Source organism: Salvia splendens, chromosome 12, assembly GCF_004379255.2.
Source record: "Salvia splendens isolate huo1 chromosome 12, SspV2, whole genome shotgun sequence".
NCBI classification, from domain to species: domain Eukaryota; kingdom Viridiplantae; phylum Streptophyta; class Magnoliopsida; order Lamiales; family Lamiaceae; genus Salvia; species Salvia splendens.
The window spans coordinates 25637186-25658990 of NC_056043.1; the positions used below are offsets into that span (position 1 = coordinate 25637186).

At 38.7% G+C, this 21805-nt stretch overlaps 5 protein-coding genes across 7 annotated transcripts; 4 read left to right on the plus strand and 1 right to left on the minus strand.

The window, feature by feature from the left end:
• Window positions 1–2210: 2210 nt before the first annotated feature.
• LOC121757120 (trihelix transcription factor ASIL2-like) lies at window positions 2211–3626 on the plus strand. Its single transcript, XM_042152614.1, has 2 exons — window positions 2211–2962; window positions 3040–3626. The coding sequence occupies exons 1-2, from the start codon at window positions 2423–2425 to the stop codon at window positions 3364–3366; spliced, it is 867 nt and encodes a 288-aa protein (XP_042008548.1). The 5' UTR covers window positions 2211–2422; the 3' UTR covers window positions 3367–3626.
• Window positions 3627–4257: 631 nt separating this feature from the next.
• Window positions 4258–5485, plus strand: LOC121756883 (U-box domain-containing protein 15-like). The gene has a single exon (XM_042152305.1). It carries the CDS (start codon window positions 4453–4455, stop codon window positions 5344–5346), a length of 894 nt encoding a protein of 297 aa, XP_042008239.1. The 5' UTR covers window positions 4258–4452; the 3' UTR covers window positions 5347–5485.
• A 1015-nt stretch (window positions 5486–6500) lies between these two features.
• Window positions 6501–9462, minus strand: LOC121758385. Of its 3 annotated transcripts, none has more exons than XM_042153794.1 (6): window positions 9300–9462; window positions 8439–8491; window positions 8211–8326; window positions 7984–8111; window positions 7728–7809; window positions 6501–6968 (listed from the first exon to the last, which is right to left on the minus strand). In XM_042153794.1, exons 2-6 carry the CDS (start codon window positions 8473–8475, stop codon window positions 6852–6854), a joined length of 480 nt encoding a protein of 159 aa, XP_042009728.1. In that variant the 5' UTR covers window positions 8476–8491; window positions 9300–9462; the 3' UTR covers window positions 6501–6851. The 3 variants fall into 3 exon arrangements, with proteins under 3 accessions (XP_042009728.1, XP_042009727.1, XP_042009726.1); XM_042153793.1 differs by having other exon boundaries at window positions 7984–8126; window positions 8439–8516; window positions 9300–9460; XM_042153792.1 differs by having other exon boundaries at window positions 7984–8126; window positions 9300–9457.
• A 133-nt stretch (window positions 9463–9595) lies between these two features.
• On the plus strand, window positions 9596–11867 carry LOC121758384 (thioredoxin-like protein CITRX1, chloroplastic). The gene is made up of 4 exons (XM_042153791.1): window positions 9596–9939; window positions 10297–10419; window positions 11303–11383; window positions 11532–11867. The coding sequence occupies exons 1-4, from the start codon at window positions 9730–9732 to the stop codon at window positions 11646–11648; spliced, it is 531 nt and encodes a 176-aa protein (XP_042009725.1). The 5' UTR covers window positions 9596–9729; the 3' UTR covers window positions 11649–11867.
• Window positions 11868–14006: 2139 nt separating this feature from the next.
• Window positions 14007–14645, plus strand: LOC121757779 (extensin-like). Its single transcript, XM_042153268.1, has one exon. The coding sequence runs from the start codon at window positions 14007–14009 to the stop codon at window positions 14643–14645; it is 639 nt and encodes a 212-aa protein (XP_042009202.1).
• Window positions 14646–21805: the final 7160 nt, after the last annotated feature.

Consider the following 21805-nt stretch of genomic DNA (forward strand, 5'->3'; position numbering starts at 1 on the left):
GTCTCATATACTTATAAATTATATCTATGATGTAATAAATATTTGTATATTTTATATTATAATTTTAAATGCTAACAATATTATGAAAATAAATACGTATATGCATGTATATTAAAATACTGTAACTATGATATAGTAATAAATATTTTATATTTCATTTTTCATATAGTTTATTCTTTCATATTGATTCACACATTATTTTTATTTTTATCTAGAGATGTTCCAATTTGATATTGATAGAAAACTCAAAATTTTGAATTTGATTTAGAGATATTTGATATTTAAAAAATGAAATATACAAATATTTGTAACATCTTAGTTACTCCTTTCGTCCCACAAAAGATGTCACACATACTTGTGGAACGACACATGATTTTAGGAGGTTTTGTTTTGTGTGTTAAATGGAGAGAGAAAATATAACGTTTATATTATTATGAGAGAGAACTTTTTCTAAAAATGAAAATGTGACATCTTTCGTGAGACAAACTAAAAAAGAAAGTGTGATATCTATTATGAGATGGATGAAGTATAATTTATAAGTATTTAAACAAAGGGGAGCATTAGGGTGACACTAAAACACTAATCCTAGCTCATAGCTCTATAAAATGGACGCTAAGATTGAATTTATGAAATAGAACTCGGACCCAGTCTTAAGTATTTTAGTCAATTTCCAACATGCAATTTTTATTTTCATAATATTATTAGTATTTAAAATTATAACATAAAATGTACAAATATTTATTACATCATAGATATAATTTATAAGTATATGAGACTCTATAAATACATATGTAATATTTGATTTCGAAATAAAAATAATATTTTACAACCTAACTACCTAAGTGGAGTACACATTATAAAGAGAGAGAGTAGTATGGACTGCGTACACATAATGTTTCCATTGTATGTGGGCCCACAGTAAATTGATTAAAGAAATGGGGTTCTATTATATATGCTGCGTTTCAAGGGAATTGGCCTGCGTTTTAAGCACCGCAGCCTCTGCTGTGTTTTTTAACACAGCAGAGGATCCATCCCCTTCAACAATACCACATCTCATCACTTGCATTATTTATGTGAGTGGCCAAGACAGTTGTGCTTGGCGTGAGGTACACTAAATGACATGTATCGGGGTGTCGTCACACTGATTCTTGGCCATCAACGCGACTTGTAGCCATCTCATTTTGTTATCAAGTGATTGAAAATTGTGTTGTAGTAAGTGTACTTTTGAATTTTCATCACCCAATGCTCTTTTCGACATCTGTTTGCTAGGGAATCCAATACTTCTTGGTCGTTAGCAACCGCCATTTTCTTTAATTGCAATTTGGGATTATTGAATATGCATATTAATCTTATACAAATGTTTACATCTTAACAAGTAGAGATACCTCCCTTTGCGTCCTTAATTTTATTTATGTGGAATTAGATTCTTGAATTGTTCTTTGAATTATAAAGAAATTGGTCCAAGAGCTATGAGCTTATGTTCCTTTTTTTAGTTGCATCGACTTATGTCCAATTGAGCTATAATAACACGTTAGAATGATTAGAAGATAGAATTCAATCGAATCAGAATAAAGCCGGAGAACTACTTGTAACATTACGAATATCAAATTAAAAATTAAAATCTTAATAATCAATAATCATTTTCTATTCCTAAAACTTGAAAATCAAATTCAAATGTAGGCAAGCTATATCAACTTATTAGTATGGCATATTGGCATGCCCTCCTTGGCCACCCACATACTAATAGATTAATGTTGCAATTACTGTAAATTTAATCTATATATAAAGTCATAATTTGTTATGCGAATAATTGAATCATCATCATGGAATAATAAAACGAGGAAGATGAATGACCTATGATTATCTACACTAATAAAAAGTCAAATATAAGATGAGTCTCTAGTCATTCACCCTACTTTATCTTTTCTTTCCAAATTGTATGACATCCTTTTCTCACTCTTTAACTTAGCCACAAAATGCTTTTAGAGGATCAGCAATGGTGCTCATCCCGGAGGACGTCCGACCGGGACGTCCGCCATTGTGCAAGGTCGCGACGGATACGGACGTCCGCTGCGGACACCAGAGTTTCGCGGCGTTCCGCGGACGTTCGCCATTGTGGAGACACGACGAACGTTCGTGCGGACGTCCCAATTTTTTAATTTTTTATTTTTTTAATTCCATAAATTGTTTAATTTGTGAATTTTTATTATTGTAGGAAGTCCGTCGGTATGTCCGTCATTGTTCAGTGAAATGTTCGTATGAGGTGGCATCCGCAGTGGGATGTCCGTATGACGTGGCAGGAGGTGTTTTTGGGATGTCCGCGGGGATGTCAGCCGGGACATCCGCACCACTACTAATGCTCTTACCCTCAAAATCTAGATGCTAGCAGAGAAATAACTAACCAATTTAGCCTCAACCAATTATGAGAAGAGAAATAACTAACCAATTTAGCAAGGGAGATGGAGAGAGACATAATAAACACCAACAATTAGAAAACCCGCCACCATCTCTCCTCTCACCCAATCAAAATACTAACAACTCCTCGCCGAGAAATGTTGCTGCGGCGGCGAATGATCGGCTGAAGAGAGACGAGTGGAGCGAAGGCGCGGTATCGTGCCTGCTCGAAGCGTACGAGGCCAAATGGACGCTCCGGAATCGAGCCAAGCTCAAGGGCCAGGACTGGGAGGAAATCGCCAAGCACGTCTCCGCGCACGCCGCCGCCTCCAAATCCGCCAAGACGCAGACGCAGTGCAAGAACAAGATCGAATCCATGAAGAAGAGGTACCGATCGGAGTCCGCCGCCGCACCCGACGCCTCCTCCTGGCCGCTCTATCCTCGCCTCGATCTTCTCCTCCGCGGAAATGGAGTTTCCGCTCCTAACCCTCCCCCTGTTGCGGTGGAGGAGATTGGAATCGCCGCGCAAAATTCACCTAATTCCAACGGCGGTGGTGCGGTGGGTAAGGTAAATTGTGCCAATTGGCTCTTGTTAGGGTTTAATCAGAGTTAAAATTGGTTGATAAATTAAAAGGATTGATGCAGGAGGAGGAAGGAGAGGGCGTCAACAATGAAGAGAAGGCGATTGATGAGAGCGACAGCAGCACACCAGCAATTGATGTGGAGAAGGAGAAGGGGAAGATGAAGAGGAAGCGAGAACGGGAGGGGTGCTGGGAGAGCGTACGGTGGTTGGCGGAGATGGTGGTGCTGTGGGAGCAGTCGCGGATGGAGACGATGAGAGAGATAGAGAGAATTAGAGCAGAAGCAGAGGCAAAGAGAGGGGAATTGGACCTTAAACGGACTGAAATCATTGCAAATACTCAGCTGCAAATCGCTAAGCTTTTTGCTAGAGGATCATCATCCATCCAATAATCGCATCTTCGTCTTCAAGTTATTCGATGTTTGATTTTTGTGACGGAAACAAAAAAAAAAAAAAACTCGTTATCAATGAATATAATAATAGGATAATATGTATTCGCACGTTTACAATACGAATATGTTTTAGGACTTGAATTGGATGAATTTATCTGTGTGATTGCGATGCGATTAATATGCAGATTAATTAGACTTTGATCTGATCAATTACTTGATTATTACCTAGAAATTAAGCGCTTCAACCAAATTAAAGGCCATCAATTTTAATGGGCTAACTCTACCAACTAGAACTAATGTATCAATATCACTAATTGAAGTAATTTAGGACCAGTCGCGGCCGCGTAATTTTCTGTAGCTATTAAATTGTTGAAATAGATTATATCAAGTCTTTGTTTAATGACCATGTCATAATACATACATACCTAAGCGTGACGTGACATATATATTCCACCTACATCCTACTAGATGATTCATAAGCACAGTCTTTAACCATTTTCTACCCATTTATTTTTTTTCAAATTAACTTCTTTACGTTTTATGAGTTCAATCTAATGGGCACAAGAAGATAAACATAAAGTTAGCGATGAATTTTACTAGAAGACTCGTAGCAATTTGACAATTTCCAACATTTGTGTTACATCCGATGCAATTCCCTCCTAAACCATTGATCGACCATGTTAAAATGTTGCCAATTCTCAATCTTCTCAAACTCACAAAGATTAAAATTTTTTTGAATAATTTAGTTGAATAAAATAGTACGTACTAGAAAAGTCAATTTTCGTCAAAATACCACAATTATCCCTAATAAAGATGGTAAATGCACAGAATATTTGTTCAATAATAGATTAAAGTCTCGAATCTCAATCTTCTTATCTGTACGTTTTTATAAAGCCACAATCGGTAGATGATTATTTTACAAGTGGAAATATTGAAAAAGAAAAGTGAAAAAAAACAGCACAAGTTGTGAAGATTGATTCAACCACCACAGTGGTGCAAAAAAGTCAGCTTATATACACCCACCGCACAGCCCCAACCCAACAATTGACAAATAAAATTTCCCCCAAATCACATGAATCTGTAAAGATGGACGCCGTGAAGCGCAGAGCCGTGAAAACCCTAGTCGGCAAGCTGACTTCCGTTTCGGAGCAGACCCGCACGGAGGCCATCTGCGAGCTCCGCCTCCTGTCGAAGAACGACCCCGAGACCCGCCCCCTGATCGCCGACGCCGACGCCGTCCCCCTGATCGCCGAGTCGCTCTACTCCCCGTCCCCGATCCTCCAGGAGAACGCGGCCGCGGCGCTGCTCAACCTCTCCATCTCCTCCAAGGACCACCTCATCTCGTCGCGCGGCGTCCTCGACGCGCTCTCCCACGCGCTCCGGCACCCGGCGACCCCGTCCGTGGCGCAGTGCTCGGCCGCGGCGATCTTCAGCCTGCTGAGCGTGGAGTCGTTCCGGCCGATCATCGGGCACAAGCGCGACATCATATTCGGGCTGGTGGAAATCGTGCGCGGGCAGGGGTCGGCGGCGCGGTCGATCAAGGACGCGCTGCGGGCGCTGTTCGGGGTGGCGCTGTACCCGCTCAACAGGGCGCAGATGGTGGAGCTCGGGGCGGTGCAGGCGCTGTTCTCGCTCGTGGTCAAGGACGGGAGGGTGGGGCTGGTGGAGGACGCCACGGCGGTGATCGCGCAGGTGGCGGGGTGTGAGGAGAGCTGGGAGGTGTTCAGGAAGGTGTTGGGGATTGAGATGCTGATGGATCTGCTGGATAATGCGACGGGGTCGAGCTACCGGACGAAGGAGAACGCGGTGGCGGCGCTGCTGAATCTGGTGCAGTGTGGAGGGGAGGAGGTGAGGAGGGATGTGAGGGGGAAGTTGGAGGCCAGGGTTGTTGAGGGGATTGGGGATATTGTGCAGAACGGGAGCGAGAAGGGGAAGACCAAGGCGCTGGCCTTGTTGAAGATTCTTGATGCTTCTTATTGACACTTTTGCCTGATTGGCTTGTTTTGTATATGGACATTATTTTCTGAATTCGATTCGGATTTTGTTGTTTGTACATTCTTGTATTCTAGATGGACTTCGTTGAAATTTGGAAGACAACATGATCTTTTTCTGCGCACAATTTTGATGATCCTATATGACTAAAGATTTGACCCTGCATTTCGATTATCCACCCAATTAGTCTTTTTGATTGTATGATCAGAGCATTTGCAATGGGGGGTTTGGGGGGGGGGGGGTTCCAGTAGGCGGAGCCATGCACTGCTGGTGAGGGGTGGAGAGGTGTATGGCTGCGTCCCGACGCGGTCACCCATTGCACAGCTCGTGCTCAGGGTCACCCCGGGGATGGATTCATATTTTTTACTACTGCTACTTATAAATTCAAAATCCTTATCATACACTATCTTCCACTAAAAAATTCTCTCTTAAAAAATGGATCCGAAAGATGGCAATTCCTAGCACTAGATCACTTTTTCATTGTTTAATATGTAAGATTTGGACTTTTTTTTTAGTATTAACCAAATACTCCATTCGGTCCAAGGAAGATAACCCCTTCCTTGGGCACGCAATTTTATGCGGTTTATTTTATGTGTTAAGTGGAGAGAATAAATTAAAAGAGCTAGAATAAAATTGAGATAAAGAGATTTCTACTTTTATAATGGGTCATTTTGGATGAAACAAACTAAAAAGAAAAGTGAAGGAGTATTTTTTGTGAATTTGTAATTTGTATAAAAGTATTTGATTAATCATGTTGATATGAATTTCAATTTTCCAATTATTAAAGTGAAAACAGTGAATAATGCAAGTTAATTCAATAGGTATGATTAGATGTCGTTAGTATCATAAGTGTTGTGTTATGACGCAGAAAAATAGAGAAATGATAACATGACAAAATTGGAGGTGGGGCAAGGTTTCGATTGGGAATGCCCTAATAATAGTTACGTCACCATCAAGACAAGAAGACGATACATTTCTAGCAATATTTTGTACAAGTGTATCCCTAAGAGGATTTAATATATGGCCATTAAGATATTATTTGCACAAAACCATATCAGCAAATGACGCTTCAGTTAGCCCATCTTTTTTGTAAGACAATTCATCGTAATACTTTTGAAACAATAATGAACTGAGTCGAGGCATATAATATAAAAAGTCAAATGCACTTGCATAGACAAGCATTAAATAACGAGGACTGAGACTCGTTACCTAACAATCAATTCAGCACCAGCTGCAGAGGCTGAAAGATGCATCCAATATTGAGAAAGTTGGCATTCCAATTTACACACAAGTTTTGATAGCATGAAAGGTCAAGTTTTCTACCTCAGCTAAGCTATCACGCGTTTGGGTTCTGTTCTTTCTCCATGTCAGAATCCATCGAGACTTTACACCTTTTTATACTCCCACGGCTCCAAATCCATGGGATTTTGCTAATGCTTGCGTGCATCATCTTGTACATCCACGCCCAACGCATCTCATGCACGTCATTTCCATTACCACGCCTTTCTCCTCAAAAATAAAGCTAATAGATAAGACAAGGCAGAATCAACTGTGGACAGGGCAACGATGAGCAAAGCAACAAGAACAAGAGTCAGCATTGCTGTCTTCACCTGCAGAGAATACAAATATATCTCTCTTATTAAATGTTGGCTACTTGAGTTCTAAGCTGCCAACACACATAAATTTGCAAAGCTATAACATCTAATGAGATATCAAGAGAGAAAAACTAACTTGATATTCAACTCAGATATATTTCATCAGAAACTAACTTGCTATAGTAGAAGTTTAATAAAGCAGCAAGCCAAGCCAGGAGCCTCACTTCACAAACTTTAAACAAGACCAATCCAACAAAAAAAATTCAATAGAAAATGTACTTTCAGCAAGTCCCCTATGTAGAATCATATGATTCATTAGTGCACTAAAAGTAGGTGTTTGATAGGTAAAGTTAGAAGATTTCTTATTATATGGCCCATTATTGGAAGTTGATGAGACTCTTCAGATGGAATGCATTTAGTACATGCAATGTGAAATTACCAGATTCAGATATTTGATTTCAGATAATGTATATTGGAAGGGCTTTAAATGTCTATCAAAGAAATGGTATGGCAAACTCCATCTAAACTACAGATGTATTAGAGACCTTATGAATCACTTTTTATTGTTCAAATATGACTGGAACTATGATATTTATCACATAGTCAGAAATGTTAGCACATCTACCACCTGTTTCATGCTATAGATCAGATAAGTCCTTATTCCTTTGATACACATTTACCATAGAGTTAACAGGAAAAGAGAAGAAACTGGCTATGGCAAACATATATTTAAAATCACTGAAAAGGATTGTGTGCCATTAAAGAGTCACTAACCGTGCTCTGGAAGCTTGGCCATTCAATATATCTAAGCTGACTTGGCTGCTCAGCTAAAAACTGAAACAAGCTCTGAGTTGCCCTAAAAAACAGAAAATAATAAAGTTAGCATATAGCAATGTACACTTCATACAAACAAGAAAAGCTTAAGTAATCCCATGTAAGTTCAAAAGTTCTCCTAATTCATTGATTTTGCCGTTTATACTTGATACTACTTGGTTCAAAATTTCCATTTTCCTGCTTGTGATTACATTACCAGGTGACTGTTTTAACCATGTCTAACAAGAAAGGCTCTTTATGATAGTCATCATTGTGGTCCAGCTCGTAGTTTCTTCCTGCACATACAGTTGGTGCTGGGGCAGCACGACCATGAAACCAAAGCTTCTGAAGGTTTTGAAACTGAACTTGAATCAATGACAGACTATTACACAAAAACACATTTAAAAGTAATCTTGAAAATAAGGAATAATATCCGCAGCTCACCCTTCCCCCTGCTGATGCAGTCCCATGGTGAAATTTACTAATCCTGGTTGTATTGTACTTGTGACTGTGGAGTAGCATCTTAGGATACACAGCTCCATTTTCCAGCCTTTTAATACCTAGGTATTACACATTATTAAATTTTAATGAGCTGATATTGTGGAAAAGATCAAGGATACACCAAAAAAACAATTTTGCATGTTTTGACAACAAGAAAATTGAAGGTGGAACCTGAGAAATTCAGAATTGACCCAGAAATGGTCGTCATGAATCCGTGAAGCTAACTGCGGATGAATCGAGGAAAAGAGACTGATAAGAGCAAAGTAAAAGAAACATTTAAGGAGGAAACTCTAACAAATTACAACCATACAGCTATAATTATTGAGGATTCCCCAGAATAGAATCAGTAGATTCATATTGGTTTCCACTAAACAATATGTGATTCAAATTTACACCCAGAAACGGTATAGCATGAATATGTGAAGCTAACTGCAGATGACTCGAGGAAAATTGAAGGTGGAACCTGAGAAATTTTTCAGTCCCACCCTACAGACAAGCACACACACATAACTTCTTACGTGTGCAGAAGGAGACCTCCGAAAGCAGTTGGCAGCGACCGGAATAATGCAACAAACACATATATGTAAATAACAACTGTATTCTCTGTTTTTGCACATAAATTGACAGAGTGTTTAAGCCAGAAATATGCTTAAGTGCAGTGGCTATGGCTTAAAAGATATAGAGACTTTGGTTTTTGTAGGTGTGAAATTTTGCAGTTTCATCATCAATAGCGAGATAAAGAATGCAATTGCGTTTCTAACTAAAATAGAGACTGAACAAGGAAAGCAAACAACAATAGTCAGCTTCCCTTTCTCTTGTTCTTATTTGGAGAAGCTAAGCAAACGACGAGAACAATCACATGACAACAATTCATTTCTCAATTCCACATACTTACTAACTTATTGTATACTACAAAACGGATGCAACATACAGATTATTTTTCAGCACAATTGCGATAAGAATTTACATCCATGAGAGAAAATTACCAACAAAAACAAAAATTTAAAAGCAAAAAAAAAAGAATTTACATACATGGAAGAATTTTTATCTAATTTCTCCGGCACAGAGGAATTAACCGAGGCAGATTTCGCCGGCGCTGGAGGAGGATGCTAAATTGGAGCTGACAACGTTTGTGGCAGAAGGCTAAAGGATTGTTCAATCCTTCTTAATCAGGGATTTGGGAACAGAAATGAGTATCAATTTTTTTCAATTTTTATTAACTAATTGCTCTTAATAAAAAGGACAAAGAAGAGCCCGCGTCCACGGCCCGTAGCCCGTCACCGGGCCGAGTGATGGGCTCAAAATCTTTTCTTTTATCAACTCTACTACTACTACTCAGTTAACTGGAAAACATATTTTGATTTATCCATCTACACTACTCAGTCCTCACTGATACTCATATTTCTCCTTCCAAACCTCTGCACTATCTCTTTCTCTCCTGCATACACACGATTATACTATAATGCAAACTTCAATTATATCATTCGGTGCTCCGCCTCCACCTCAGCCACCGAATTCCTCACCTTGTTCGCTGAAGATCCGACAGCCAAACACACTATTTTTCACCTCCACCTTCAGCAACAGAGCTTCCACCTTATCAACTCAAACGCTCTCACGAAAGCTTATCTGCAAGCCCCCTGCAGGAAAGTATCTCAGCGATGATTATCTTGTGGTATTTATCTACTCTTTTATCACTTCCAATTCAGTACTTCTTGTTGCTTCCCTTTGCGAAAGATTCGATTTTTTTTAATACTCCACTTCATTTTGTTATTGCTTGTGGATTTTGTTAATTTTCTGGAATTGGAAGGGATGGGCTGCTAGAAATAATTTGTGTATTGTCTGTATAGATTTATTATTGGGTAGTTGTTATTCCTTTTTCTTTAATTTGTTGATACATTATTCCTTCTCCTAAGAATGGTACTTTATCTGAACCACAAATTAAAGAAAAGCAAATGAATGTGTTCTTAGTTGGTTGGTAAGTCTGATTTTGGCTTCTTGTTTTACATTATCATCGTTTGATTGATTGCAGAAAAAACTATCTGCAAAAGAAATCCAGGAGTTAGTGAAGGGAGAGAGGAATGTGCCACTGATTATTGATTTCTATGCTACATGGTGTGGACCTTGTATCTTGATGGCACAAGAACTTGAAATGGTATGCTTTGGAAAGTGCTATCACATGTTATTTGTTAAAGATGTTCTTTTTGTTGAGTTATTATTTGGAATGTTATGATTTCCTTCAATTATGCCAAGCCTCATTTCCTTACCAAAAAATCTACATAGTTGAAAACTGGGATGAATAACTGTGGTTGATAAGTTTAGTTTTGGCATAACAGGAATTTGTTTGTTGTTGGCATAAAGGGTGAACAAAACAGTGTTCCTTGTGTGAGTTTGAAAGCCTGAAAAACAGAAGATTTTAACGCATAGCCCGATTTTCTACTTAGGATCCATGTTTTGCTATGGTTGTTTGCTCACCTCCGGCCTAAATTATAGGCAGAATGTTTCGTTAAGATGGTTTTGATGGTGCGTTACCGACACCCCATTCCACTGTAACATTATTTGATGTCCCGTCTTAAGAACTAAACATAGAGACTAATAATAAGAATCCTTCAAAGTAAGTTCATACTAGCTGCTTTTGCCTTGCCGGTTTCCTTCTGTAGTTTGGAACACTTGAGTAGCAAGGCAGCATAGGTTCTTGGTGTATCATCATGGTAGTGGAAAAATGATACTTGGCAGGTTTAATTTGAATAAAATATCTACTTTGGTTTGGTTTCCCCATTTTATCAAAGCTCAGTATACTCCGAGCATGACTGAGTATCACACTGCTTCCATATGGATGGATGTGGAAGTTTGGTTACACATTTTATAGTTGCGCTCTTCTGCAGTGAATGTCAATCATGCTATGTTTTCACTCATCAAGTCGGAGGATATTTCGAGTTGACATTGCCGACTTGAAGAGTTGAAATTCTGTTGTTGTAAACATGCATAATACTAAATCTTTAGACCTTTCTTGACTATGAGCTCTGCTTGTGATACAGCTCGCTGTTGAGTATGAAAACAATGCAATGATAGTGAAGGTTGACACGGATGATGAATATGAATTTTCTCGTGATATGCAGGTGACGTTCTTTTCCATCTTTTTCATAGCTTATCAACACAACTATGAACTAATGATTCATCTACCAATAACATAGCTTCATTTGTTATTGATCTCGTGTTCGTCTCGAAAGATCTCTACGTGTTCTAATTAACGTGTTGGTGTTACAGGTTAGAGGGTTGCCGACTTTGTATTTCATCAGCCCTGACCCAAAGAAAGATGCGATAAGGACAGAAGGACTTATCCCGATACAAATGATGCGCGATATACTTGATAATGAAATGTAAACGAGTACCGTTGCAGCCCAAAGCCAAGGCTTCTGTTTACTCTGAAAATATAGCTTGTAGTATTATTATTATTGTTTCAGCGGTAGTAGATGATGGAAGGGAGACAGATTAGGCCAGATTTGCTTATTCATTTTTCCTCTCTTGTTTTAGATAAGTGACTATTTACAACTACTGCATAATTATCAGATTTATCAATATATAAAAGCTAGTTTTGATAAAGATATATAGCCATTTTATTTAAATAATATGCTATTTTTAATTGTAAATTAAAATTAATGTGGCTGTTACAAATAAAAATAATTGCATTATCTTTTAGAGTAATTAATATAAATTGGAGCCGTTTTCTTATGATTGAAAATTATTTATTGATTAACTGACCTCTAAATTTTGCAATTCTTATATTGAAAGGTCGATGCCTCAACCATCTCCTATCCCATTTTCTACAAGACAGTAGACATTTATTATTAATTTAATTTATAATAAATACTATCGCACTCACTAATTTAGACTCAAAAGAAATGATACACGTGGAAGAAATAGGAAAAAAAGGAAGGAGAAGTTAGAAAAGGAGGAAAATAGGGAACCGAGAATGAAGGGTAAGAGAAGGGAGGCAAACAAAATAATACTCCCTCCGTCCCGCACTACTCGCACTTATTTCCTTTTTGGGCGTCCCAAGTTACTTGCACTCTTTCCATTTCTAGTAAAAAATTTCACCTACAGCCGTCATTTTTGACTTTCCTATACACTCATTCCTTAATCTCCGAGCCGAAAAGGAAATGAGCGAGTAGCCCGAGACGGAGGGAGTATATTCCATCATTTTCCTAAAAATTGACAAAGTTGTATATGACATTATTAGTAAAGTAAGAGAGAATTGGGGTCTCCGGAAGATTGAACGGTGACCGGAATTCGTCCTACACAAAAGGAATTATGCGAGAGAAGTAGGGGAAGATGCTTGCATTAAATCATAATCATGCCTTACAAATGAGCATCAATCAGCTTATATAGCTGTTGTGCTGTACGGAAATAACAAATTCTTAACTAACTACTCCTCTATAATCTGCTATGACGCGCTTATGGCGAATACATCAGTGATTCTTTACTCCACGTGTTGCCTGCATCCAAGCAACACGCTTATTTTAATCCATCTTCACGCTTATTCCACACATGCTCCTTATCACGTACCAGAGAGATATGAAAAAGCAAGAGAAAGAGAGGGAAAGTGTAATGGAAGTAGTTTTAGTGGATTATGACGTCTATGTTATTACTAGTTCAAAACTTTCCTTATTTAGACTTCGTCTAATTTTGGGGGACAACAAAAAAAAACTAGTCCATTTTCTAGGTACAGAGAGAAGTATAAAAATACATTCTAGGGTTAATAATAATTAATGCTACTATATTTATTAATGATAATTAAGTGTATTTATCATAATTTTTCAGAAAACGTATTTAATACTATATGTTTGCCTGAATGAAAAATAATTTTAACGATTTTTAATTAGTAATGATTTGTAATCCATGGATACTGGCTTTAAATATTTAATTGTGTTATTAATTAATTAATATATTTAACAGATTTTATTTGCATAAAATTACACGATACTATATGATAAATTAGTTCAATAAAATGATAGTAACTGGAATGACATTTCAAATATAAAAGTTAAAATAAATTTTTAACATGTAAATATATAAATAATATATTTAATGTGTAAATATATTAACAAAGAAATTTATATTAATATTTAATTTATATAAATTCTTGACATATATATCAATCTATTTATGACTTTAGATTTCGTATAATAATTGTTTATTATTATTTCATAAAATAATTTCAAAATATAAAATTAGTATGAAGAAAATTCAGTGTGTCTTGCAAGGCTCGGGTTTGATAAGTTATTAGTATTAAATAATTTTGCCACAAAACCCATTAATCACTTGTTTGCATCGTGCTAAAATATTGTTTTTTAGTTGAACATCTAGGGTTTTGATCATTCAAATTAAGGTATGAATTCGCTGCCTTACAATTATAAATACAAGATCTTTTACAAAAATAAGATGATTTATTTCGCAGCTGTAATCTAATATCATACCAAAACAAAAATAATATACAATACAAGATCTTTTACAAAAAAAATAAGACGATGCATTTCGCAGCTGTAAATATAATGTCATACCAAAACAAACAATTTTTTCCTTGTAGAAAATTGATCTCAATTCTCATAATCATTCACGCGTAGGAATTTCTCGGTGTCAAAAGTTGTCTATAGTAATTTCCAAATTCAGTCCCAAACTTGAGATATAAAAACCCTCACAAACAATTCAAAAACATCAAAAAAAATAAAAAAACAAACACCCATGGTTTTCTCTGCGCTACGTCCAAGGCCTTCCAAGAAAAATGCCTCGCCTGCTCCTCCACCCGTTGAAAAACCGCCACCGGCTGAAAAGCCAGCACCGGTTCAAAATCCGCCACAAGGAGGAGGAGGAGGAGGAGGTCCTCCTCCTCCGCCTCCGTACGGCCCATTCTCGCCGTACATGGCGGAATTGCAGCGCATGGAAGGCTTGAGAAGCGTGGAATACTCCAACTCGAGATCCTGGAGACTGAATTTCGACGATTCTCCGAATCCGCAGCAATACGGCAGCTCTGAATACCATCACTATCCAGTCGGAGATCTCAACCGCCGCCGCCAATATCGTCAGAATCGGATGCCTCCTCCTCCTCAGAGCTATGGCCCACCGCCACCAAACTTGGAGTATTACCATGATTCTCCACGTCACGCGCCTCGGCTGCAGAATTCTCCCCGCTATGGCCCATCATCAAGCATGCAGTATTTCCAGCCTCATGATCACTACCACGGCCCGATGGAAAGCTACCATGGCCCGCCCCGGCAGTTCAGCCGTCCTCAACTGGATTACCACTATGGCTATCCGCCGCAGTACTCTCATTACGGCGGGTATTTCAGTGATGAAAATCCCAACGGTTGCAGCATAATGTGAGGCAGTCGAGATGGAGAGTTTGCGGCCTTTTTTGCCTTTTCAATATTTTGCTTAGTTATCCATTTTTTCCCTACGTATTCTTTTTGCTTAGTCAATCTATTTTTTGTTCGAATTAGTATTATTTATTGTACTATCCTTCAATTGACTCGCTCTATCATGTCGTGATTCATTTTATATTGATAGCTTGAATGTCATCTATGTCAATTAGGATTCACCGTTTTCGATTAATCCATACTTATATCGTATAAATAGTGTAAAGTTTTTAAAGTAAATTTAGGATTAATGTGCATATATCTGAATGATTTGTTCTCGTTATACTTAATTCAGGAACCATCATCAGTTTTTAAAAAGAATCATGAACTTTTAGTAAAGATGAAAATTTGTACTATAATATTTCATTTATGATTTTCAAAATAAATAGAGATATTAATTTTAACTTACTGAATGATTTTTATTGGTCAATAAAAAAGGGACACAACATGTCAATGGAGAAAATTGTTTAGGTTAAACCCTAAACCCTATACCACGCTAGCAATCTGATTTGGTGTGTTCCACCAATATTCTTTACCAAATAGAAATATATTAGGCCCCACCTACCGATAGAGCATGCATAGCCAAATACTAGATTTTAGAGGCAAAATGTTATGATTTATGGAAATTTCTATAATTCACATATACTACTACTCCATATACAATCATATATGCAGTATGCACAACAGCACAAGCTTCATATTTATTTTATAACTTCAGTACATAATTTCTCTTATAACTTGACTACATATATATTCATATTTTATAACTTCACAACATAATTTTGTAGAATCGTATGCATCAAAATAATTGGTGTTCTTTTAGACAAGTGAATATGTTATTGACTAAGTTTATACTAATTAATTGAGTATGTCTTACGTATGCCCAAGTTAATTTTGTAGTATGCACCAAAATTTGGTGTTCTTTTAGTCAAATAAATATGTTATTGACACATTGACTATGTTTATAATTAATTGCGTATGTCTTTATGTATCATGTTCAAGTTTTATCTTCGTTACTTTTTATAATTAAGTTAGTATAAAAATACTATATAATTATGTCGCTACTAAAGTTTATTTTCTTAGTTTTATAGTTGACGTTTTACTATCAACATAATCATATTTCAATTGTATAAAATAAGATTACGATCCTTAATTTGAATCGGTATTTTAATTTCTTGAAATTGATAAATTTAATACATATTTTTATATTATATAAAATCCATAAGATCATCTTACTATTGTTAACTATATTTATATTTTAACATAAATTGTAATCATTATATGGTTAATAATAATATGTCATGATAAAAAAATATTGTATAGCCACTCATATATTCCCTCCGTCCCCTAAAAATGAAAACTTTATTTTAAAAAATTTCTTCCTCTCTAATAAGGTAGAGCTCATTTTTCACTAATATACTCTTCTTTCTATCTATTTTACATTACAAATTTTGCATTAAAATTGGTAAAGTAAGAGATATAGAAACCGAGGTAGTTGTATCTAGCTAGCTAAAGGAAGCCAACGCACTAGGATAGACTCTCGAGGAACATCCATACTTCCACTGATATAGCCTCCTCTACACTCTTTGTTGTAGTCATTATCTTTACCAAAATCCTGTCGAACTCATCCGCTCCCCTTTATAGACAACGACACCCCAGTTCTTCCAAATTTGCCAACATCCAATACCAAATAACATGCACTACTTGAAACCACTATCCATCAATAACTTGGAGCTAATATTCTAAATGACAGGCCGGCTCAGGGGATTTATGAAAAAAACTCATTAAAAAGACCTTCTCAAGTTCTCCTCGCATCAACATCAAGACAACAATTATGTAGCATAGATATCATCAGTCTCATGAGACGCGCGGGAGAAGCTCTCGTGATTGGTCTAAACGAATTAAGTAGGTCTCAAACTAAGACCAATTATCATTCCCAAAAAATATTCCAAACACTAATTGTCAATACTCGAATTCAAGTGAACGCCGCTTGTCTGAGTGTCGGCCGACACCTGGCGCGAGGCGAGCCAGCTGCACGCATGCGTGTGGGATTCACAATCCGTCATTTGTGCACATAATTGTTACACGTAGAAATGAAAACTCATAAATACTTGATTTAAGAAGGTTCATTTTTCGATGCGAGATTAATTAACATATTAATTCATTTCAAAACTTCATCTTGCTATTTAGTCACAAACTGTAATTCACTATTTCTTACTTATCATTAATTGATTTAGAGAAAATGAATATTCATGACCATCTACTCAGTATATATGTAGACAGATTCTGTAATAATGGAGTGCTCATTTCAGTTGGAAGAAGAAGGCAGAAGTCGGTAAGCTCGGCTAGAAAGGAGTTCGGTAAGCTCGGCTAGAAAGGAGTTCGGTAAGCTCGGCTAGAAGGGAGCTCGGTAAGGAAGCTCGGTAAGGAAGCTCGGCTTTGAGCTGGAATGAGCCGAGAAGAGAGTTCGGTCTTGAGCCGAGAAGGGAGTTCGGTATTGAGCCGAGAAGGAAGAAGCAACCAGTTCGGTCTGAGCCGAGAAGGAAGAAGCAGTTAGTTAGCCGAAGTGTAGCGGTTATTCTTCTTGTTTTCTTGATCCTTGTTGTAGTTAGTTAGTAGCAGTTGCTACTTGTTTGTAGAGCTTTAAATAGCTCATAACCGTGTATGTAGTTTAGAGTAGTTTAATCAATAAAGAGTTTTCCAGTTTCTCTCCAAGATTATCATCTTCAATACTCAAAGTGTGAGTGTGTGTGTTTCTGCATTGTGTGATCTCATACAACAGTGAGTGTGTGTGTGATCTTCTTGAGTGTGTGAAAGCCTTGTGTGCGTAAATCCCAACAAGTGGCGCCGTCTGTGGGAAAGGGATATTGAAGCTGATTTGCAGAGGATTAAACGGTTTCAGAGATGGCAGCAAGGCTTGATGCAGAAAAGTTCACAGGCAAGAATGATTATAGCCTGTGGAAGATGAAGATGAAGGCGGTTTTGATTCAACAAGGCTTGGCCGCAGTTCTTGCAAAACCAGAGGAGAAAGGAAAGGCTCCAGTGCTTGATGATAAAGCTCAGGCAAAGATGGAGGAGATGCAGCTCAAGGCACATTCTGCAGTGATTCTGTGCCTTGGAGATAAGGTCTTGAGGGAAGTTCAAGAAGCCAAGACTGCGGTGGAGATCTTGGACAAGTTAGATGAAGTTTACTTGGCCAAATCCTTGGCTAACCGGCTGTATCTCAAGAAGAGGCTGTATGCCTATAGTTTTTCTGGAGATAGGTCCATCATTGAGCAGCTAGAGGAGTTCAACAAGATCATTGATGACCTGGGATCTGTTGATGTCAAGATTTCAGATGAGGATAAGGCCATTCTCACATTGAATGCCTTGCCTAGCTCGTATGACCAGCTAAGTGATGCAATTATCTATGGAAGAGATAAACCTATCACCTATGCAGAAGTCTATTCAGCCTTGATGGCCAAAGAACTCCAGAAGACAGCCAACAGAGGCTCTGCAAGCTCCAATGTTCAAGCTGCAGAGGCCTTGAATGTGAAGAAGTTCAAGAAGCAGAACTTCAAGAAGAAGTTTGAGGGCTCTAAACCCTCAAGTTCTGATGCTCAGAAGGAAACCAGAGCTTGCTATTGGTGCAAGAAACCTGGACATTTGAAGAAAGATTGTCATGCATGGAAGAGAAAGATAGCCTCTGAGGGACACAACCAATCTGATTGTGTGGAGAGTGCTGATCCCCCGGCTCAACTCATGAATATTAGTGACAGTGGGGTCAGTCATAGGTGGATTATGGACTCAGGGTGCAGCTTCCATATGTGCCCAAATAGGAGCTGGTTTCATGACCTTCAAGAAGCAGCCGGCACTGTGGTGCTGGGTAATAATCACATTTGTCAGATCAGAGGAATAGGGAAGGTAAAGCTAAGCCTACAAGATGGCTCTATAAAGATCCTAACTGGGGTGAGGTATATTCCAGAAGTGAAGAGGAATCTCATCTCATTGGGAATGCTGGAGCAGAAAGGGTTCACCATATTGATGAGTCAAGGAAAATTGTTTGTTAAATCTGGAGATGCAGTGATGATGGAGGCTGACAGAGAGCATATTCTCTATTATCTGAAGGCTAAGGCTGTTGATGGAGAAAGCAATGCAGTGTCAGATGATTCCATAATGCTATGGCACAAGAGATTGGGCCACCCAGCTGAAGGAAGCTTGAAAGAACTCATCAAGAAGGGTCTGATCTCTGGAGATTTCAACAAGATGAACCCCTGTGAGCAGTGTATACTTGGAAAGGCTAAGAAGGCACCCTATCCTACAGGTATTCACTCTTCTACAGCCCCTTTAGACTACATACATAGTGATCTTTGGGGGCCTTCACCGGTGTGTTCAATTGGTGGAGGAAAGTATTATCTAGCTATCATTGATGACTATACAAGGAAGTTGTGGGTATATATTCTTAAAGAAAAATCTGAAACACTCACAAAGTTCAAGATATGGTGTAAGGAGGTTGAGCTAGAGAAGGGTAGAAGTGTTAAATGCTTAAGAACAGACAATGGCCTAGAGTTCTTGTCTGCTGAGTTTGATCTGTTTTGTAAAGAGAAGGGTATGAAGAGGCATAGGACTGTTCCTGGTAATCCTCAGCAAAATGGTGTTGTGGAGAGGATGAATAGGACAATCCTAGAGAGGGTGAGGTGCCTACTTCTTGGTTCTGGTTTGAGCAGCAGATTCTGGGGTGAGGCTGTGTATACAGCAGCCTATCTCATCAATAAATGCCCATCTACTGCCCTGAAATCTGAAACTCCTGATTACATGTGGTATGGAGCTCATAGTGACTACTCAAAGTACAAGGTGTTTGGGTGTGTGGCCTATGCTCATGCTAGGCAAAGCAAGCTTGAAGCTAGGGCTCTGAAATGTATTATGTTGGGGTATCAGAGGGGTGTTAAGGGGTATAGGCTCTGGTGTATTGAGCCCGGTAAGCAGAAGGTCTTGGTGAGTAGGGATGTGGTGTTCTTGGAGGATCAGATGCCATACCTGAAAGATAAGCTGGACTCCAGTGAAGATGAGGGTGATTTCTTCAAGGTGGAGCCTGTGGGGGTTGGCCTAGGAGCAGGTGGAGTTATTGACTCAGGGAGTGAGTCTGATTCAGATAAAGAAGAGGCTCCAACTCAGGGCAACCAGGCTGGTGAGTCTATATCAGACTCTATCAGAGACTATCAGCTTGCAAGGGACAGAGTTAGAAGAGAAACAAGGCCACCAACAAAGTTCTCTGATGTTGTGTATTATGCTCTGTGTGCAGCTGAAAGTATTGATGGCGCAGATCCACTCACATATAAAGAAGCTATGCAGAGTAAAGATAGAGAAAGATGGATTGAAGCCATGAATGAGGAAATAGAGTCTTTACTCAAGAACAAAACATGGATTTTGGTGGACAAATCCAAGCTGAGTACAGATGGTAAGGAAAGGAGGCTGGTAAGCTGTAAGTGGTTGTTTAAAAGAAAGATTGAGACCACTGATAAGGATAGAGTCAGGTTCAAGGCAAGGCTGGTGGCTAGAGGCTTTACACAGCAGGAGGGAATCGATTTCAATGAAGTGTTTGCACCTGTTGTGAAGCACACTTCAATTAGGATCCTATTGGCTGTGGTGAATCAGCTTGACTGGGAGCTACAACAGCTTGATGTGAAGACAGCCTTCCTAAATGGAGATCTAGAGGAAACTATCTTCATGGAACAGCCAGAGGGCTATGTGAAGATTGGAGAAGAAGGCAAGGTGTGCCTGTTACAAAAAAGTCTTTATGGACTTAAGCAAAGTCCTAGACAGTGGAATAAGAAGTTTGATGCACAGATGAAGAAGATTGGCTTCTCCAAGTCAGAATATGATGATTGCATTTACATCAAGAAGGCAGGCAAGACTCCCATTGCCTACCTATTACTCTATGTGGATGATATGCTACTTGCAGGGCCTTCTATGACAGAAATTCAGAAAGTTAAACAAGATCTGAAGTCAAGCTTTGAAATGAAGGATCTAGGAGAGTCAAGGAAGATCCTAGGCATACATATTCAGAGAGATAGAGGCTGCAAGAAGCTGTGGATGCTGCAAACTGACTATATTGAGAAAGTTTTGCAGAGATTCAAAATGGAAAATGCAAAAGCTGCATCAACTCCTCTGTCCCAGAGTTTTAAGCTTTCAAAGGAGCAGGCCCCTAAAACTAAGCAAGAGGCTGGTGAGATGGAGGCTATCCCTTATGCTAGTGTGGTTGGAAGTGTTATGTATACTATGATTTGTACAAGACCAGATCTTGCTCATGCTATCTCAGTGACTAGCAGATACATGGCAGACCCGGGGAAGGAGCATTGGAATGCTCTTAAGTGGATATTGAGGTACATGAAGTCAACTAAGGACTGGGGGATTGTCTTCAATGGCTGGGAAGGTGAATCTGAGGAGGTTGTGCAGGGCTATTGTGATGCAGACTATGCTGCAAACCTGGACAACAGGAAGTCCCAAACAGGTTATCTTTTCACCATGTTTGGAACTGTAATCAGCTGGAAATCAGGGTTGCAAAGTGTTGTTGCTCTCTCAACAACAGAATCAGAGTATATAGCTCTCACTGCAGCTGTACAGGAGAGCTTTTGGATTCAGGGAGTGATTTCTGACTTTGGTTTTGACCAAAAGACAATGGTGATTCATTGTGACAGCAGCTCAGCTATGTGCTTGGCTAAACATCCGGGTTTTCATGAAAGGAGCAAGCACATAGACATAAAGTTGCATTTTATTCGAGATGAGATCGAAAAGGGGAGAGTGAAGGTGATTAAGATTAACACCTTGCACAATCCGGCTGACATGCTAACAAAGTCTCTAGGTAGAGACAAGTTTGATCATTGCAAGAAGTTGATCAATGTTTGTGCAAGAACTGAGATGAGCCCTCAGGTGGAGAATTGTAATAATGGAGTGCTCATTTCAGTTGGAAGAAGAAGGCAGAAGTCGGTAAGCTCGGCTAGAAAGGAGTTCGGTAAGCTCGGCTAGAAAGGAGTTCGGTAAGCTCGGCTAGAAGGGAGCTCGGTAAGGAAGCTCGGTAAGGAAGCTCGGTAAGGAAGCTCGGCTTTGAGCTGGAATGAGCCGAGAAGAGAGTTCGGTCTTGAGCCGAGA